The 18,117-nt window shown below is 38.4% G+C and overlaps 5 protein-coding genes across 6 annotated transcripts in view; 3 read left to right on the top strand and 2 right to left on the bottom strand.

The window, feature by feature from the left end:
- The window catches only part of igl (igloo), a 45,197-nt gene extending 40,213 nt beyond the window's left edge, over positions 1 to 4,984 (top strand). The window contains exons 3-4 of the mRNA XM_065488230.1: positions 3,161 to 3,276; positions 3,807 to 4,984. Coding sequence (XP_065344302.1) covers positions 3,161 to 3,276; positions 3,807 to 3,956 — 266 coding nt within the window. The 3' untranslated portion in view covers positions 3,957 to 4,984. The remainder of the gene's footprint in view (positions 1 to 3,160; positions 3,277 to 3,806) is intronic.
- Positions 4,985 to 6,390: 1,406 nt separating this feature from the next.
- Positions 6,391 to 9,292, top strand: LOC135941689 (acid phosphatase type 7). 2 transcript variants are annotated; one of them, XM_065487345.1, is made up of 9 exons: positions 6,391 to 6,703; positions 6,951 to 7,027; positions 7,138 to 7,309; positions 7,367 to 7,561; positions 7,618 to 7,826; positions 7,883 to 7,980; positions 8,059 to 8,545; positions 8,818 to 8,955; positions 9,016 to 9,292. In XM_065487345.1, the coding sequence occupies exons 3-9, from the start codon at positions 7,216 to 7,218 to the stop codon at positions 9,076 to 9,078; spliced, it is 1,284 nt and encodes a 427-aa protein (XP_065343417.1). In that variant the 5' UTR covers positions 6,391 to 6,703; positions 6,951 to 7,027; positions 7,138 to 7,215; the 3' UTR covers positions 9,079 to 9,292. The 2 variants fall into 2 exon arrangements, with proteins under 2 accessions (XP_065343417.1, XP_065343416.1); XM_065487344.1 differs by having other exon boundaries at positions 6,951 to 7,058.
- LOC135941692 (beta-1,3-galactosyltransferase 5) lies at positions 9,226 to 10,976 on the bottom strand. The gene is made up of 5 exons (XM_065487349.1): positions 10,787 to 10,976; positions 10,293 to 10,599; positions 10,108 to 10,236; positions 9,783 to 10,057; positions 9,226 to 9,700 (listed from the first exon to the last, which is right to left on the bottom strand). The coding sequence occupies exons 2-5, from the start codon at positions 10,590 to 10,592 to the stop codon at positions 9,334 to 9,336; spliced, it is 1,071 nt and encodes a 356-aa protein (XP_065343421.1). The 5' UTR covers positions 10,593 to 10,599; positions 10,787 to 10,976; the 3' UTR covers positions 9,226 to 9,333.
- Positions 10,977 to 11,480: 504 nt separating this feature from the next.
- Positions 11,481 to 14,989, bottom strand: LOC135943309 (deformed epidermal autoregulatory factor 1 homolog). The gene is made up of 4 exons (XM_065489777.1): positions 14,500 to 14,989; positions 13,788 to 14,171; positions 13,342 to 13,723; positions 11,481 to 12,505 (listed from the first exon to the last, which is right to left on the bottom strand). Exons 1-4 carry the CDS (start codon positions 14,754 to 14,756, stop codon positions 12,062 to 12,064), a joined length of 1,467 nt encoding a protein of 488 aa, XP_065345849.1. The 5' UTR covers positions 14,757 to 14,989; the 3' UTR covers positions 11,481 to 12,061.
- A 1,224-nt stretch (positions 14,990 to 16,213) lies between these two features.
- Positions 16,214 to 17,825, top strand: LOC135942647 (ubiquitin-conjugating enzyme E2 S). The gene is made up of 5 exons (XM_065488895.1): positions 16,214 to 16,429; positions 16,553 to 16,700; positions 16,765 to 16,955; positions 17,008 to 17,136; positions 17,190 to 17,825. The coding sequence occupies exons 1-5, from the start codon at positions 16,412 to 16,414 to the stop codon at positions 17,322 to 17,324; spliced, it is 621 nt and encodes a 206-aa protein (XP_065344967.1). The 5' UTR covers positions 16,214 to 16,411; the 3' UTR covers positions 17,325 to 17,825.
- Positions 17,826 to 18,117: the final 292 nt, after the last annotated feature.

Here is an 18,117-nt window from a genome sequence, read left to right as displayed (position 1 = left end):
AATACCACCGGGCATTTCGAACGCTGCTCACAATTGATGAGCGAGATAAAACGACTGGCGCACAGGAGCGTGAACAGGGGCGGACTGGAAAAGGTATAAATCGATGCGCTAGGCTACTGAATGGAAATTGCAGGGAAGGTATATTATTTGCCATGTTTGCTCACTGGGAGCTAAGACCTTTTGTTTCCGCTTTCTGCACAATGAAAACATTGTATGGTTTGTTTATTCAGGCTGTGTTTGCTTTTTACATTGTGATGGCCCATTTTCAAACCGTAGTCAACCATCCAATTGTTGAGTTTCTGGTTTGAATTTGATGAAAACCAAACTTAATTTAAGAACTGCATTTTTGTGCATTATTTTTAGCACCTACTTGTGTTTGGAAAAACACTTCATAAATGGAGTGTTAAGCTCTCGAGTGCAAATCAATTATCTTTAATTCCAATTCGTTTAGCTAAAACAATAACCGATCGGATGAAGACTTGCACGCCCCTGGGGACTACCTTGAGCCCATCCGTCTGCGTGCATGTGACTTGACCCACCCACATCGCATGCTTCCAATGCAGAGCACTCGCTTTTACATGCCCAGAATAATTGGGTCATCTCCTGCGCGCCGCGATCTCACGGGCTTTGAAGGCTGCTATTCTGAATGGGCGCCTGTTTGACTTTACACACACAGCACAAACGGCAGTTCCTCGGCCGCGCCCGCCCGTCCGCCCTTTGGTGCCCAGCCAACTACCGAAGGGCAAATCTGCACTCAGTGATGGGATCCTCGCTCAGTCTGTCGCGTGTAATGGACAATTTGCCCGGCTCCTGCAATTATCAAGGAAAGGAGCAATGGCCTTGAACTCTCAGTGGGTAAAGCAGTTCAGAAGAGGCAGAGAGCGATCCGACCGCCGTCTTCAAGTACCATCAAAGGGGGCGGATACGAGCCGTGCAAGTTGGCTAATTAGCATACAAGCTGCAAAAACCACCGCGGATATGCGATGTCAAAAACCCTCCTTTCTCGACTTAATATTCAGTCAATCTGAGCGAGCTGCGGTTTATGCCGAAAACCACCATAAAACTTAGTTAATCCAAAAGAGGAGGCTGCAGCGCTGATAAGCTAAGCGAAAAAGCTATTATGTCTGAGCTGAAATAAGCCGTCCGAGATAAAAATCAGCATCCCGCCGCTGTCAATCACGCGAGTCATTTATGTCAATGATGATATTGCAAGATGAGTTGGAAAAGGGCAAACGGCAGTCCTGGCCCACCGAATTTCACAAACAAGCATATCGAGTTGGCGAAGGGAGGAGATGTTAATTAAAGCAATGTAATATCGACCGCAGAGTACGTTTAAATAAATTTGGACGAGTACGGTTGCGTTCCGCGATGCGGCGAGTTTGTTTGCTCCGTTCCTCCCTGGGGCATTCCTATGCCTCAATCTCTACTCTCGAGAGGGAATTAGAAAGCAAACGCCAAACAAGCCAGATCGATAAAAGTCATTAAAAATTTACCAAGGAATACTCACTGCTGAACTGATTCGGTTGAATTAGTTTGAATGTTTTCTCTCTTGAAGAACCTCGTGATTGCATTTATAAAGCACCGCAATCCGTCGTCTTTTGTATTTAAACAGAGAAGTTCATTATCTTGGTTGTTTCTCGAAAGGCAAAAACTTTAGGTTGAATGAGTTCTTGATAAGTAGCTATATACATCCATAATATTGTGATTTCTCTTATTTATTTTGCAATTGAGCTCTGATGTGAAACCGAGACAGATATATATGAAACTCGCGCTCTATTATCATCACACACGATTTCTCCATCCATTTAGCTTGGCAGTAAATGGCTTCTTCTCGGCAAAAAATCGATCAGCACGACCTAAATTGGCTCTCCTCATAGCAAAAAAAAACAGCTCAATTTGTGTGGGCATACGCAAGAAGTGCATATCGGTGGAAAGTATGAAATGCGCAGGTGAGACACGCACACCTCTGCGAAAACAAAAAGGACTTAATTTCGCAGGTTATGCTACGTGCCGGGGGGGGGGGGGGCGCAACGCAATATGATCCAGCCGAACTTGTTATTTCCCAAGTGAGAGCCCCTGCAAGAAACCAAGTATGCTATTTGCCGAGCACACGTGTTGTGCGGTCGTGTATACCTAGCAGCAGAGTGTGCACGGCGTTTGTATTGCAGCTGCGCTGCTGGCAAAGAAAATCCACTGACGACTCTTTTCCCACAAGACGCGGCCTCCTAATAAGACTACTTTTGATATTTTCGCATCATCTGGCATCTGTTGCTTAACCGTCTATTTTGTATGCCAGTCAGAATGAATTAGACTCCTCCTTCCTTTCTTTTTGCGACTGAAATATTTTATGTTACGCCTCTCTATTCTTCAAGAGCACCCTAAGTTAGAATGATCATATATGCTTTTTTTACTATTTCAATTCTTTTCTTTATCTGATCCTTTTTGTTTAATTTTTATTACCTAATGTCTCACACATTTAGGCGTGCAAAGCCGTCACGCTCGCGGAATTTGATTTAAGTGAAAGTCGCTGAAATTTAGTGACCATAATATTTTAACTTGCACAACAATTAAATGAAAAGCTTGATAAAGTGCTTACAGTTGTTCCACATCCTCTACTCAATCATGAAAAATTGTAGCTATGAAAAGCTGTGCTCGTTTAAAATTTTTATTTATTGTAAATAATATATATTATAATAATAAAATGAACATGACGAATTAAATATTTAAGGTTATTTTTATTTCTTTTGTAGTCAACCTATCAAATATAAAGAACAATTATTTAAAGACAAATTAAAAAAAAAATCTAGAACAACTATTGTATCATAAAGAGTCCATATTGCTTTATACATATACTACTGCGTTCTGTATTAGTGTTGAAGGTTGAAGTTTAAAAACAGTCCTGTGTGAATGTGATAAATTTCCGCACACTCGTCCAGGAAAAATGGTTGCCATAAATTTGAGAGCAGATGTTTTCTTGGGACAGTTTGCTCTGTCTTCATAGCGAATGGGTCTCCATCAACAAGTAATGCAGACGCATATGTGGAACACTCATTCGCTAACAAAAGACGGTGTGAGTGCAAGGGAGGCTTTCTATGACAAATTGCAACTCTACTTGCGACGATGTGATGAAGAGGCTAATCTTGAGTTTTTCTTGTTACAGATTTAAACCTAGCAGCCACTCGCATCCAGGCAAACTTCAGAGGACACATGGCTCGCAAGCAGCAAGGAAAGTCAGATGACGAGCTCAGCAAGGAGCTGGAAAAGCTTGATGCAAAGGTGATATATGCATACTATTTTCTGCAAAAAGTTCTCTTCTTCAAGTCGCTGGGTATTTCAGACTTTATTCCATTCATGTCCAATTATATCTTGCGTCCCACTGAAGATTGGAAACTATCTTTGTCGTCTACTATCGAGGAAAAAAAGAGATCCCTGAGCACTATCCAACTCGCAATCAACACTCTCCAAGTCTGCAGTCTTTGCATATTCATTCTCGCTCTAACTGGGTGATATGCTAATTCTATCAGAGCTCTTAAGAGGCTTATAATGAGTTGGAATAAAGCTGCATGATATAAACACTTTTACGCAGAGACGCAATACATCAAAATTTGTCGGAAAAAAATCCATGGTTTTAACAGATTTTTTTCATCTATAAAATCTATTCAATGTATTAGGAATTTACTTACGAGGTTTTGGCAAAATCTGCTCGTTCTTGTATAGTGCTAATATTGGTAATTCTTTTGCGACTTTATTACTGAGAATTTGAAATAATGCCTATCCTTTAATTCTGACCATGATTGGTATTTCAGGACGCAGAGGAGGAGCTGGACATTGACCTGACAGACCCTGACCTCCACAAGGCTGCAACCAAAATCCAGGCCTCATTCCGGGGCCACAAGGTGCGCAAGGAGGATCCAAAGCCTCAAGAAAAGGAAGGGGAAGGAGAAGATGGCCAGTGAGGAGAAAACACCCTTTGGAGAATTTTGGCCATAATCATTTAATCAACTATGTCCCTTGTTAGTTGAGCTGCCCTCTCACTTTTCCCCTGTCCACGGCTCTGCTCGGTCGGCTGCGGCCCACCCCTCCAGCGTTTGATCAGTTGCAAAAATTTCTACACGCGCCTCTGACTTGCCAGTCGTCAGCAGACACGTCTAAAAATTTAAAGCCATGTGATTTAAGCGCGTTGCATAGAAGCGGAATCCTTAAGAAAGTGACTGTCAATAATGAGTGTAGACGTGCCCAAAAACGCGGAAAAACAAAGATCTTGCAGAGCCTTGGCAGGAACCACTTCCTACTTGCTTTTAATCGTGCGGATATTTGACATTTTTCTGGATGGCAGAACGCGCCTGTTTTTTATATCAGGATCTCAGGCGTCGCGCACTCTGCAGTTAATATATATATATTACATGATTCAAAATAAATATTCTCTTTCTCCTCTTGTAATACAAGACAGCTTTTAAATCTCTACTATACATATATACAACATTTAACTTGCAGTTAGCGATGAGAGAACACGAAAGAAAAAAATAAAATCATTCCTTTTGAACAGAAACATGTTATTGTTATCATTATGTGCAGCCAGATTTGCTCGCAGTTGATAAGAGGGGAAACTGATTTTAAGAACTTTATGTATTTGTGTAGAGCTAAATAAGGTTATCATTATGAAATTATTACAGTTGAAGATAACAAGTTTGTCACAGTGAGAATTTGTCTTAGGTTATGATTAAATATACTTCTGTACCTCACGTTTTTATTGTGTGATTTTATTGTATTAATTTTTATTTCCAACAATATGATTGCTACCCAAAATGAAGTATAAGTGATTTCAAACTACCTGAAATAATTTACTTGTGATGCATGTTTTTTCCATTAACTATAGTCAATCATTTTATACTTATTTCAAAATTATGGTTGTGTTAAGACACTTAAATTTGTCAGTTTAACTTCACTACTTGTCACTGCAAATAAATTATGTATACTGTCTAAATTTTGACTGTGTTATTATTTATAATCTCACACACTGACTGAATAAAGAAGCGCGTGCTAATTTCTGAAAAATGGCTAATGATATATTAACTCATTTTAAATCTATAGTTTTGTTAAACAATCCAGCGTCTCTTAATGAGGTTGAAATATAGTCAATATTTTATTTGAATGAGTTAACCATTTATTATAACTTCATGTGTGTTTGACACGCTTAAACTGTTTTGGTTTTCAAGAGGTCCTAATTACTATAATTACCAAATTGTTACTAAATACAGAAGCCATAAAAAGGCACAGTTAATAGACATCATTAGATAATGCTAACAGTCTGCTTTGACTCACAAAGTCAAAGAGTGAATTAAAAATATTTTGATTTAATATATTTTTATGTATCATACCTCTCAGGACAAACTGGACAATTTAGAATGATGAAATCCAAGAATTGCGCACAATTTGGCGGCAGCATTTTTTTTAATTCAGGTAATTAATAATAGAAGGCTTAAATGAAATGAAACAATTGAAATAAAAATTGGTCGCAAGATATAAATCACAAAGTGCTTTGAGTTGGATAATGTGGCTGTTAATTTTTGTTTCACAACTTTCTCTCTAATATTTTTGTAAAAAAGTAAAATTTCTATTATCTACCTGATATACATATCAGACACTATTGTAATTAACAGTTAAGTTTTATTTTCAATGCTGAGACAAAAGAAGTTATTGTATCAGTATCATCTGAACTGATGCCGTGGGTGTTGAGCTGTGTAAAGTTGAGTAAGGATATTATATTATAATATAGATAATAGGATCCTACAATGGGCCAAAAATCCTGCTACCCTTCATATTAAGTACATACATTGGGGGGTAACAGGATTGCCGTATCCTAATCTCTATAGTATTTGCTTGAAAAGAAATTCTAATGTTGATGTTAATACTCTAAATTTATACCCAGATTTTAGCCACGTTCACGAGGAGCTATAGGGTATACACAGTGTCATAATATGGAATTTTGCTAGGGCCGCGATTATAGAATGGAAAAGGCGTTGAAATTGAAAAATTCCTAAGTTGGGATGTGGAAATTTTCGATTTGCTTGTACGGTCGGGTAGCGAAAATTTTAAAATTTTGCACATTTATTAAGAGTAATTTTATTTAAAAATTAATTTGGGCACTGTTTGTATTGCAATTTTCGGCTAATCCCACTCCCAGATCTCGTCAGCAAACTTGGATATTTTAAAAATTTGCTTGCTAATAGAAAATTTCCTCTTGTCTTGTCTTGTCTTCCAACTTGGGATTTATTCGTTTTTTTAAATTTTTTAAATGTATTTTTCACTTTAGCGCCTTGTCTCCCTCCCTTGCCTCCTACCTCCTACTATGAACAGTTTGCCACGCCCATTTGTTTGGATTTTGAAGAGAAACATTATTATTAATTTTTGTTCCTGGTTGATTGTGGCTGATTAAGAAGACGAATATTCAGAAAAGGGGGACAAATAATGAAGCTTTGATCTGAAAAATTACTTTAATAATGCTGTTTTTAATTCAAAAAGCTTGCTAATGTTGAATTCCTTCTTCACAGTCATCAATACATTGATAGAATGACAGAAGACTTTTTTCACAAACTTAGTGACATCTCCCATTATGTAATCACCACAGTCAATAATAATTAGTCAATTATTACATAACTCTAAATTAACTACTAAAACTACCAATTACGTAACAGGCTTGAAGGTATGTATCGTCCTGGTCCCGGCAAAATTGCGTAACTTTCAACAAACAAACGCGAATTTCCTTGTTGCAAGAAAAGGTCAACAATCAATTCGACAATGAAAATTTGGGTGTTTGTTGAACGTTGCGCAATTTTGCCGGGACCAGGACGGTATGTATCTATATATTTTTACTCGTTAAATGCCCTCTACACAAAACACTTGACTGTTGCGTTATAATATTTTGTGTCACGTAATTTTTTATTACCTAGGCCGGACTTTGATTAATAGCAGCGATTGACAATTACATACTGGAGATCTGACGCAGACGACGAAGCGCTGTCGACACGTGAGATTAGCTAATATTTCTTCATATCTAAGTACGCATGCATCACAACATGACATGTATAAAATTTTGAAATTATATACTTACTTTTATCTTTGCATGACACACACCAGGCGAGATCTCGTGACTTGCTGTCGATGTTTTGATCTTTGAGGGCATTTGGTGATCCATATAATTCCATAAAGTACAAAATGAAAGCTGTGTTGATCTGCATCTTCTTCTTCGTCAGCATTTGTAAAGGTCTAGTGTATTTTCAACCCGAACAAATACACATTTCATATGGAGGTAATTAAATTGATTTTTATTTTGTTACAATCCAATCTAAATTAATTCAAATTGAAGACTCTCCGACGCAAATGGCTATCACTTGGAACACAATGGATCCGACTGAAGACTCCATTGTTGAATATGGTATAGGAGGTCTGATTCTAAAAGCCTATGGAAATCAGACAGTTTTCATTGATGGCGGCAAAGAGTCAAGAATGCAGTTTATCCACAAGGTCATTCTCACAGATCTCACTCCAGGAGCCACTTATAGTAACTATATTTTATCTTTGAATTTTACAATGAATATTCACGCTCTTAAACTCAAGCGTATCATTGTGGAAGTGACCTGGGCTGGTCCGAAATCTTTACATTCACCGCTATGAAAAATGGCACGGACTGGTCACCAAGATTTGCCATTTATGGTGACATGGGCAATGTCAACGCCCAGTCTCTGCCCCGTATTCAAGAGGAAACTCAGAAAGGCCACTTTGATGCAATTCTGCATGTCGGAGATTTTGCTTACGACATGCACTCGGTATGACACAATATGAAAATAGTAAAATCTAATTATGATTTTTCAAAAACTTTCAGCACAATGCTAAAGTGGGCGATGAATTCATGCGACAGATTCAGTCCATCGCTGCATACGTGCCTTATATGACGTGCCCTGGCAACCATGAAGAAGCTTAGTAAGTGTAGAACGTGCACTTAATTAATTGTAGCCAGATAATTTATAAATCCTCATTAATTCACTTTTAACTCTGCAGCAACTTCAGCAACTACCAAGCTCGATTCTCCATGCCTTCCTCGTTGAATAGCATGGTCTACAGCTTTGACATCGGCCCTGCTCACATCATCGCCATCTCCACTGAGTTTTACTACTTCCTCGAGTACGGCTTCAAGCAGGTGGTGTTTCAGTACGATTGGCTAGAGCAGGACCTCATCAAGGCCAACAAAAACCGCGAGGAGCGCCCTTGGATCATCACCATAGGTCACCGGCCAATGTATTGCTCCAATTTGAACCGTGACGATTGCACCAACCACGAGACTTGGATCCGCTCTGGCTTGCCTTTCCTCAATTGGTTTGGCCTGGAAGATCTTTTTTATGAGAATGGCGTAGACCTTGAAATCTGGGCCCACGAGCATTCCTACGAGAGATTGTTTCCCATCTACAACTACACGATGTACAACGGCAGCACGGAGGAACCTTACACCAACTACAAAGCTCCTGTCCACATCATCACAGGATCTGCGGTAAATATTTTTGCTACCTATTTGACGTGACTATGTTTATTTTTTATTGTAATGGTGAGATAAGATAAAACGATTATTTTAAAGGGAAACAATATTTTCCTATTTTCGGATTTAACCTTTATCAGGACTTTGAAACATTATTGACAAACTACTTTACGTTTAACCTTTTATACATGTTTGAAATCATTAGAAATGACAAAACAAGTGAGAATGATAATTTTTATCACAGCACAATTTTTGTATTTGATCCATTTTTTACTTTTTTTTTCAAGGGTTGCCAAGAAGGCCGAGAAAAGTTTAGCAAACACCGACCCGAGTGGAGTGCGTTCAGAAGCAATGATTATGGTTATGCTAGGATGACTGTTCACAACAAAACTCATCTGTACTTTGAACAAGTTTCAGATGACCAAGTGAGTTTTCATCTTCAGACTTGGCTGAAGAGGAATTTAATCAAACCATTTTATTTCCAGAATGGAGCTGTGATTGATAGCATTTGGATGATCAAGGACCAACATGGATCTTACGAAAATTAGTTAGCATTACTGCTTCAATCGCCGTAAATTGCTAAGTGTAGGAAGTAAGCACTGTAAGAAACTCATTGTTTCTTTAACTGACTAGGCTTTGACTGAACAAAGCGCTGTTTGATCTGATTCATATAATTGTATGAAACCTCACTCTAGCAGTTTACACATGATAATTTATTCAAAGGAGTTTGAAAATAAACATTTTACTAAATTTTTAAGGAAATTTTATAAATACGATGGTGACTAGATTCTACAAACCCCATTTCACAGAACAACTGCTTTGATTTGTCCTCTTCCAGGCCCAAATGGCTTTTCATTTGGGTCGTCTGTTACTACACAGTTTCCTCGACCCCTCCGGTAGACCGCTGAAGTCCTTGTCAGTCGCAGGTACGCCTCAAGGAGAGGCCAGTCAGAGCCCGTGGGTGCGACAACAAAGTCGCAGCCCCTGCCTTGCAGACAGCAATGCACACTCTCGGAATTTAACGCGAAATAGGGGCTGAGATCCATGAGCGGTACTTTCGCCCTCAAACTGCCCACCCCCGTGATGAACATATCATCAATCCAGAAAAAGTCCCGTCCCAGAGCGTTCAGCACTTTCCCTGCCACCAGGGGGGTTGTCACATAAAGCCATCTAAAATATATCAAATGTTTTAATTCTTCCCACTTAACTTTTTTCGATTAAATAAATTTGTGTCTTTAATCTGTATACTCACCCAGATAGGAACCTAGGGTAATGACTCTCAGGCCAGTCTTTTGTTGACACGCGCCACTTTGTTTTGTGCCTTTCTGGAGTTAGTCCATCTAAAACATATCCCAGCATGTTGTGGTGAACCATCGATGGGGCCAGTGCAATTAGTCTGGGCAAGTCGGCGGCTATGTCATCGTCCATTTTTATCAGTAGCTGAGCTTGAGGGCAAAACTGTGCAGCCCAGCGAAGACCCATGGTGTGTTTATAAGTTAAGTTGTGGTAATCTTCCAAGAAGTTTCCCTGCAATTATTTTTTGAGCGAATTCTGCGAACGGTTTAACGTGGAATTACTTGAACCAGGTCTCCGTGCATCATGGCCTCATCCTCTACAGTTGTTTGATTCACATAAGCATACCCTTTTTGATTTTCCCTTGACACCGCCAGCAAAAACAATCTTCGGACTCTCATCTTATTCAAAATCTTTTGGAGCCAGGTTAATTATCATATAAACCGATAATATAAAAAATTTAATTAACCTTTGACGGCATTCCTCTTCTGTGGGCCATTCGCCCCTTTAAATCACCAGCATGAGAAGTGACTATCACCAGTGCTTTGATTTCCTCCTCAGGGTGACAAGCATAGGGACTAGTTAAGTAGTGAAAGGAGGAAAAGTTGAGAAGAGGCTCTATCTGCTGGAGAGCAACTGCTGGTCTTCGAAGGCTCAAACGAGGCATTTCCATTTGCTCCATCAGAAGGCACAGCAGCAGCGTAGCAGTGCTGCATAATAGCAGTAGGCTGAGCACTAAACTGATCTGCCTTAAAAACCTGGATGCCATTTATTACCTGCAGATTTTTAAAATATTATATTACACAAAGAGCACTTTGCATCACGAAAATAAAATCACTGAATTGTTTTTTTGAAGCTAGGCGCTAGTCAATGAAAGAAAATACAGAAATGTCTTAGATATGAGTAAAATCCTTTCACCACAAATTATGCTGTTTGATTTGATGTGTATCGAGTGTTACTTGCCTTGATCAAGAGCGAGCATTGCGCGCACTGTTCTCCATTCGAGATCACAATTGGCACTGACTTGAGTTACGATTGTGGGTCAGCTTGGAGCGCAAGTATTAAATAAAGGGTATGCGAAAGCCATGTGGGAGTCAACATAGGCGAACCTGTCTTGCCGTATTAGTCGCCGCCAGTCAGTCGCTGCAGTATAATGTAGATTTCCCCAACCTGGCAATCTGTCAGCAACAAGTTTTGCGCACTCTCATATATCCAACTCTCTCGCATACACGCACGCTCGCATACATTTGGGAGTAATTATACCTGTAGTTTAGTTTTACGACTGCAGTGAGAAATATTCTCACACTATCATATCCGTTCCGTCACATAAAAATTAAGGATTGCTCTCAAGTTGCTTACCTTAATGATTTATTTATTATTTTTTTAATTCCATAGTGGAATTTTTTATCTGCGATTTTCAGTACAAATACTCCAATTCTTTGTGAGTTCTGTTCACTCTAGTGAAAACTCTTAACAAGTATATTTAATTGTGTTAAGTTTTAAAATATTAACATTTCATTGGTCACTGCATCCATTTCTAGCTTTAAAATATTAGAACTATTTTGTACTAAAGATAAACGCATTTATATAATTTAAACGTCCGACCCACAACGCTAACCAAAATTTCCAGACGAGTTATAAGTAAATAACAAGAAAACAGTGCAATTTTTACAGTTGGAATAGTTTTATTTCAAGGATTCCAAGAGGACTGGATATTCTCAAGTGATGTTATCCTAATGAAACTAATTACATGATTGGAATAGGAAAACTAAACAATTTTAACCAAATCTTGTAATTTAATACAAATATTTTGTTAGAAAATTTCATAGATTAACAATTTATTTAAAACCAACACTTTAGTAGAGGGGCATCAAATTACCTAATCTAAGAAAGTCCTGGGAATCATAAACGCAAAAGAGCGCCAAATCTGACGCGCACACATTTGACTATTGAAAAATTTAGAAGCATGTTTTCAAGCTATGCTTCTTGATGGTTTCAACTTTTCCATTCCATTGTACATGATTTGGCTCTAGATTAGAGGGAGAGATGATGTGTCAAATTTTTAAGTCTTTATAGTGTAGCTTCAGCCACAAAATAATAAAAAAAAAATTGGAGACAAATAGAAATTTGTTTGCTCCAATAATAAATATAACTTCAAATCACACTCGCACCCCTAGTCAGTTCTTTGGATATAATATTTGAGTAAATGCATTTCAACTTTCAAGTCAAAGATTCCATTCACTGGTGTCCAGACCCAGAGATGACTTGAGCATCTGAGCTGTCGACAATCAGCATGATAGATCCAGCCTGGCTGATGCTGTTGCCATCTCCTGATCGAATGCACTCTCCTTGGTGAGAAGCCCAGTCTTTGCGCTGACAGAAGGTCGAGCAGTACGGCGTGCGCCTGCAGAGCGAACACTCCGCAAACGCTTCACGGTTGCAATTTGCACACTTTTTGTTCTCTTCCGACTCTGTGCTTGGCTGGAGGCACGCTGTCTCCAGCGAATCGACCACGTGCACTGGAATTGGCTCGTTGGTACGAGTTTCAAATACCGCCCGCGAGCAGACAACTTGCGATTCTAGTTTGACGTTTAAAATTGCATCCTCTTTCTCCCGCGCGAACTGCTCTTTCAGCTCTTCAATTTCGTGCTTGTAGGCTTCCCTTACTTTGTCTAGCTGCGCCTGCGAACAAAATATCTAAATTAGCGTACATTCACGTACATTATGGATACATGCTCATAAAGCGAAAAGTAGCCCAGAGCTTGACGGAAGCAGCTTTAGGTATTTTAGACCAAGTGGTAAGTTTTTATTAACAGTCTAATAATTTAATAAACTAATAATGCAAGTCAAAAGATTAAAATAAGATGTTCAAACCAAATTTTCCCATGAATTGATGAATAGAGTTAATTTAAACCACTTTTGAAATATTTAGTTTTGCTTTATCAAAAGCTCAGAAAATCGCCAGAATTGTCAAATTGATCACTGAATTTTGATTACATCGCGATGGGCTACATGACTCCAGTGAGACTGTCACTACTTGCAAAAGCAGAGAATCCCAAGAGTGATCAGTAGTTGTGGTAATAGAAAAAATACGTCTCCGCATCAATGTAAATGGAAATGAATCTAATTTTTTTAACAAAAGTATGATTAAGTTAAGAAAAATGTAGATTCAGTTAAAAATGTATTAACTTAAAAGCAGGAGTAAGGTCACAGAAAGTAGAAAGAGATTGCTATTGTGATAAATCAATTTTTTTCTTCCAATCTGCTATGATTATTGACACGAACAATCGATAAAATAATTGATCCAGCAAAATATATTTGGTCTGCAACTGTAGCCACAAATTATTCTCAATATAGTAATAAATTTAGTCAAAAACACAACAATATAGTTTCAAAGTTACACCAGTATTAACTTTTAACTTCTAATATTTAAATTAAAAATAACAGAGCAGTTTTTGTCTGCGCTGAAAATGCAATAATAGCCAGAGTATATATTATGCTTAACCAGGAAAGGTTACCTTGAATCCTTGTGCCAATTTTAAAATCCTAGCCGCATGGTCCTCAAGCTTCATCATCTTCTGCTCAGCAGTGCCGACAAGAAAATCAGCGTCGTCTGTTTCTCCCATATTCATCAATGAGTCCACGGCATTTTCTGCGTTGCTCTCTTCATCATTGCAAGAACCGCCAACGTCGCTTTCCTCGCCACCGCTGGTGTCCTTGCCTCTTTTCCTCGAAGGTCCATCTGCAGTGTCTTTCCTCCTCCGCCTCTTGTATGGAGTGAATAGTCTGATTGGCCCAGCTGCAGACTCATCGTCGCAGCAAGCTGAGCACGTGCAGCTTGTGGCATGGGGAGTCAAAATATTTTCGTCTATGAGAGTTTGCAAGCTGCGGCCACCAAACCTAAATTGATAAAATATCAAAATTTAGCTTTCCATCCTTGAATAAAATCAAATAGGATCTTCACCTGATGCTTCGCTTCCAGTCTTTGCTTGATGCCCTTCCACAAAGAGCCTCAAATTCGCTCGGAGTGTACCAATTGTCATTCACTTTGATGCATTTTCCCCGACCACCAGAGCCGAATCTGTCCTTGTGCAGCTCAGCGCTTGTATTTTTGCACCGAACGGGCAGAATGGGCTGGTGAACCGACTCATTCCACGAATTGTTGCACACCTCTCGCGGGGTCTGGGCAGCAGGCTGTACGTTTGCTGTGTGCACATCACCGTCGCTCTGGATGACAATGGTGTGGGTGCCTTTGAGCTCTCCATTTTGCAGACACTGTATGCCTTGGGTTCGCACCCAACTCCTGATAGTGTCGTTAGTCTCTTTGTCATTTCGGTCACACAAAAAACTGAAAAATGACGAAAATACGAAGGTTAAAGATCATTACCTAATTTATAATTTATAATAATTGTCATTTATTCCATTAAATAGAAAATAGTTGTCACATGAATATTTTTTAAATTGCATTTGCAAATTATGGCTTACATTAACCGACGATTAGCTGCTTAGAAAAATACATAGAATCACAATAGCATCATAATGCTGTACGCGACCAACGTGTAAACATACTGAAGGCCAAAGAAAAAATCCTCGAGAGTGGAGTTGGACTCTTTGCCAGTGTACGAACGAACCCGAAAGGTCCAAGACACGAACGTCTACGAAGGCAAAATACGAACCTATTGTCCACGCAAAGGACGGGCTTGAACTCGGAACCCTGCAACTGGAGTGCGTGCGAGTGGTCCTGCGCGATCACGTTGAAAGTGGCCCCGTTGCCGACACCAAGAACGGGCACTGTCACAACATTTCCATCGGCCGAAACGCGAACAGCTTGACCTCTGGTTTCAAGTTCTTCGTCGTTCGCCGTCGTGATACCACCGGTTTCGGAAATGTCCGGTAATACGACGGTGGCCGAAGGATTTCGATCTTCTTCCATTTTCCCGCCTATGTACTGCGCCTCTCGCGAGTTGCAGATTTTGAGATACCCACCGACAAGCTGGTCAGAGGTCGACTCACTGTGCCGAAAGCCAAACTAACTCCTGACGTCGGCTTTCTATGCACGTTTTTGTCGCCCAGGCGTCTTGTTTCAAGATCGAAATTCCATAATGGCTTCCCTTTCCCAAAACACAAACAAGAGGTGACTTTAGTTTGTGTTGCTGCCACTGCCACGATCACATACTGGCGCTGTTGATTTTTTGTTAAAAATGCGGAAATGATGGAAAGAAAATTATGAATAAAGATTTTTGGTTTGAGACTGATTGCGAACATTTTAACCGTATTTACATTTAACAGCTGGTGCTGCGTAGTGCGTATTAGAATATTTGTATTTATTAAGAACCAAAGAACTACATACATGCATCAGAGCTATTGTTAGTTTTGTGCCAATTATAATGTATTTTATTTCCCTCGTCAATTTTCTTAAAATTTATTAATTATTATACATAATTATATATAATTATTAGCATTCAAATAATATGATGTATAATATTATTAATATGTATTTTTTCTTCTTCCCGCCAATGAACATTACGGAAAATACCAAAAACACGCAAGCTACCAGCCAAAAATGTGTTATTAATGCGATGCGATCAAGTTGAAAAATTGTAGTTGTTATTGAAAAATATTAAAAAACCAGAATAAAACAAGTATAGTATAAATGTACCGCTAAACGTAAATAAAAGCTGTGTATGTCGTGGCTTATTAATATTTTGCCATTGTTTTATTTTCCATTATTTGTTAATATTCATTATGCAAATTAAATTCAAGCTCAGCGCACGGACGTGAAAGCACTAAAAGGAGAAGAATTGGAGAAACCAAACCAAAATTGGGTAAAATCAAAAATCAAAACACAGCAATGGTACACTATGTATTTTATACGTCTACTTTAAATCATGAGAGCTGTCTATAATATACAGCAATAACCAATAATGGAACAACAACTATGCCATAATTATGATTATAATTCAATATTTTAAGGAATCATTAGCAGTTGAAGTCATTGTTAAAACTTGATCGTGATCTATATTGCTGATTTGTATTAATTTTTAGTGAGCTGAATGTAGTGAATGTGTGTAAGAAATCAAACGGAAAATTTCAAGGTTTCGCGCTAAAATTAATACACATAATTCCATTATTGCTTTCATTAATTTCAGTACATTAATGAAATGCAAATTTCAATTTTCTTCTGTTGCATGCTAGATATTGTTAAAAATGTTGTAATTAAACAAATTGTGTGGATTTCATAAGGGATTAACATTGAAGGTCTGAAATTTCTTAAATTATTTATTTATGTGGAAAGTAGATTGATCAAAATTTCATTTTCGCTTTCCATTGGTCCTCGCTACTGCTGCATCAGTCTATAGGCTACTTTTAAAAGTAACGCTCTTTCAGTTGGCCAACCACAAAGCCCGGAATCTCGTTCATTGCGTCTGCTCGAATGTCAATGGTTCCAGTGGCAGCCATAACAAACCCAGCGTAGTAACGACTTTTATTAACTATTTCTGCCTACCAGCGTCAGATTTTATGTAAATCTACGTCTCAAATTAATATCATTTAGAAGATTTCCCATTAGTTTAATAATTTTCTGGCAGAATGTCGGCCATGTCGTCGGTAAGTTTATATTTCCATCGCTTGTCCTCTCAACACTATTTGCGTTGTTTTCATCATTTCCTCTGCATTTTTTGTCATAACTCTTTAGTTCAGTATATGAATAAATATCGTTGTAAATTTCAGGTGTCAAATGTGGAAAACTTATCCCCTCAAACCATCCGAGGTGTGTGGAAAGAACTCTCTAGCTTAGTGAAAGAACCTCCTGAAGGCATCAAAGTGTACATGAACGAAGAAGATGTAACTGATATTCACGCCACAATTGAAGGACCAGGCATGAGATTAATCGCTATTTATTAATTCAATTGCGTTGACTCGTTACATTTTTCTCATTTCAGCGGGGACACCTTACGCTGGGGGAGTATTCAAAGTAAAACTAACTCTTGGAAAAGACTTCCCTTCAAGCCCCCCGAAAGCATTCTTTCTAACAAAAATTTTCCATCCAAACGTGGCGTCGAGTGGAGAAATCTGTGTTAACACCTTGAAGAAAGACTGGAATCCTGACCTTGGCATTCAACACATTTTATTGGTATGTTGAATTTGCACGAAAAATATATTTGTAACACGTTTCTGTGCTACAGACTGTCAAATGCCTCCTCATTGTACCCAATGCCGAATCTGCCCTCAACGAAGAAGCTGGCAAATTGCTTCTAGAGCAGTACGATGACTATTTTAGGAGGGCTAGGATGATCACAGATATTCATGCTCAGGTAATGCAGTCTCTAATGAATATTGCGCTGTGATACTATTTAATTCTCTGTAGAATACAAATCTCCTCAAGGACTCTTCGGATTCATCAGAGGGACCCCAAGCTAAGAGACATGCCACTGACAAGAAGCTTTCAGCTGACAAAAAGAAGCTCTTGAAAGACAAGAAACGAACTTTGAAAAGACTATGACCAGCAAACAAGTTACAATCCCTAATCTTCATCAACCTTTAGCAAACTTTTAGAACTCATCAAGATTAGTTGATCACACTTTCTGAGTTGGATCTGTCATTTTCTATTTTACATTAAATCGCATGTTTCAGTTTATTGAAAGAGATGTATTTTATGAGAAGTGATTGTGGATTCATTTCACCAAGGATGAAATTAACAACTTGAACTGTAAAATTAATGATTTAGCGTGCATTTAATCGTTCTCTCCATACAGCAGGTGACATGATTAACTTTCATTAGTTGCTGATCGGTCGTCTACTGTGCAAAACTAATCTTAACCAAATTAACCCAATTAATTGCTGTTTTCAAAATCAACTTAAAATTTGCGGTGAAATGATGTGCATATAAAGTGATTGATTTAACTGAACTGGTCATCATTGTGTACCTTTGTAAAGCACATTATTTGCACACCAATATGCATGAATTTCCAAATTAATAAATTCCCCTGTGTTTCCTGGAAAATTTTGAACGTTTTATCATTCAGATATCGTATTATCTCGCTAAATAGTATGGGTACGTCAAGATATATTTATTTGTGAAACTGTTTGCAAACAGGTTTAATAAAGAATGTGTGTGGATGACTGGTAAAAATAAAAAAATGTAATTGTTCCATACCTAAGAACTAACGGTGCAGAAAAAGGTGATAGGGATTGTTATAAATCTAAATATCCCTTAACGATTGGCCTTGTTTGCCCAGAGTTCTTGCTGAGGACACACTAAACTCGCCATATAAATTTTGTATGAGGGACAATTC

This window comes from Cloeon dipterum, chromosome 4, assembly GCF_949628265.1.
Source record: "Cloeon dipterum chromosome 4, ieCloDipt1.1, whole genome shotgun sequence".
Classification (NCBI taxonomy): Eukaryota; Metazoa; Arthropoda; class Insecta; order Ephemeroptera; family Baetidae; genus Cloeon; species Cloeon dipterum.
Note: the sequence above shows the minus strand (reverse complement) of the source record. Positions and strands in the feature narration are given on the sequence as shown.

Coding starts and splice junctions, on each gene's coding strand:
- LOC135941689 (XM_065487345.1), top strand. CDS start 7,216: ATGAAAGCTGTGTTGATCTGCATCTTCTTCTTCGTCAGCATTTGTAAA. Junction 7,310..7,366: donor AATACACATTTCATATGGAG/GTAATTAAATTG, acceptor TTCAAATTGAAG/ACTCTCCGACGCAAATGGCT. Junction 7,562..7,617: donor CACTCCAGGAGCCACTTATA/GTAACTATATTT, acceptor CTTAAACTCAAG/CGTATCATTGTGGAAGTGAC.
- LOC135941692 (XM_065487349.1), bottom strand. CDS start 10,592: ATGGCATCCAGGTTTTTAAGGCAGATCAGTTTAGTGCTCAGCCTACTG. Junction 10,058..10,107: donor TGCACGGAGACCTGGTTCAA/GTAATTCCACGT, acceptor AAATAATTGCAG/GGAAACTTCTTGGAAGATTA. Junction 9,701..9,782: donor TACCCTAGGTTCCTATCTGG/GTGAGTATACAG, acceptor GATATATTTTAG/ATGGCTTTATGTGACAACCC.
- LOC135943309 (XM_065489777.1), bottom strand. CDS start 14,756: ATGGAAGAAGATCGAAATCCTTCGGCCACCGTCGTATTACCGGACATT. Junction 14,172..14,499: donor GTCCTTTGCGTGGACAATAG/GTTCGTATTTTG, acceptor GTCATTTTTCAG/TTTTTTGTGTGACCGAAATG. Junction 12,506..13,341: donor AATTGGCACAAGGATTCAAG/GTAACCTTTCCT, acceptor TTTTGTTCGCAG/GCGCAGCTAGACAAAGTAAG.
- LOC135942647 (XM_065488895.1), top strand. Junction 16,956..17,007: donor GCATTCAACACATTTTATTG/GTATGTTGAATT, acceptor TCTGTGCTACAG/ACTGTCAAATGCCTCCTCAT. Junction 17,137..17,189: donor TCACAGATATTCATGCTCAG/GTAATGCAGTCT, acceptor AATTCTCTGTAG/AATACAAATCTCCTCAAGGA.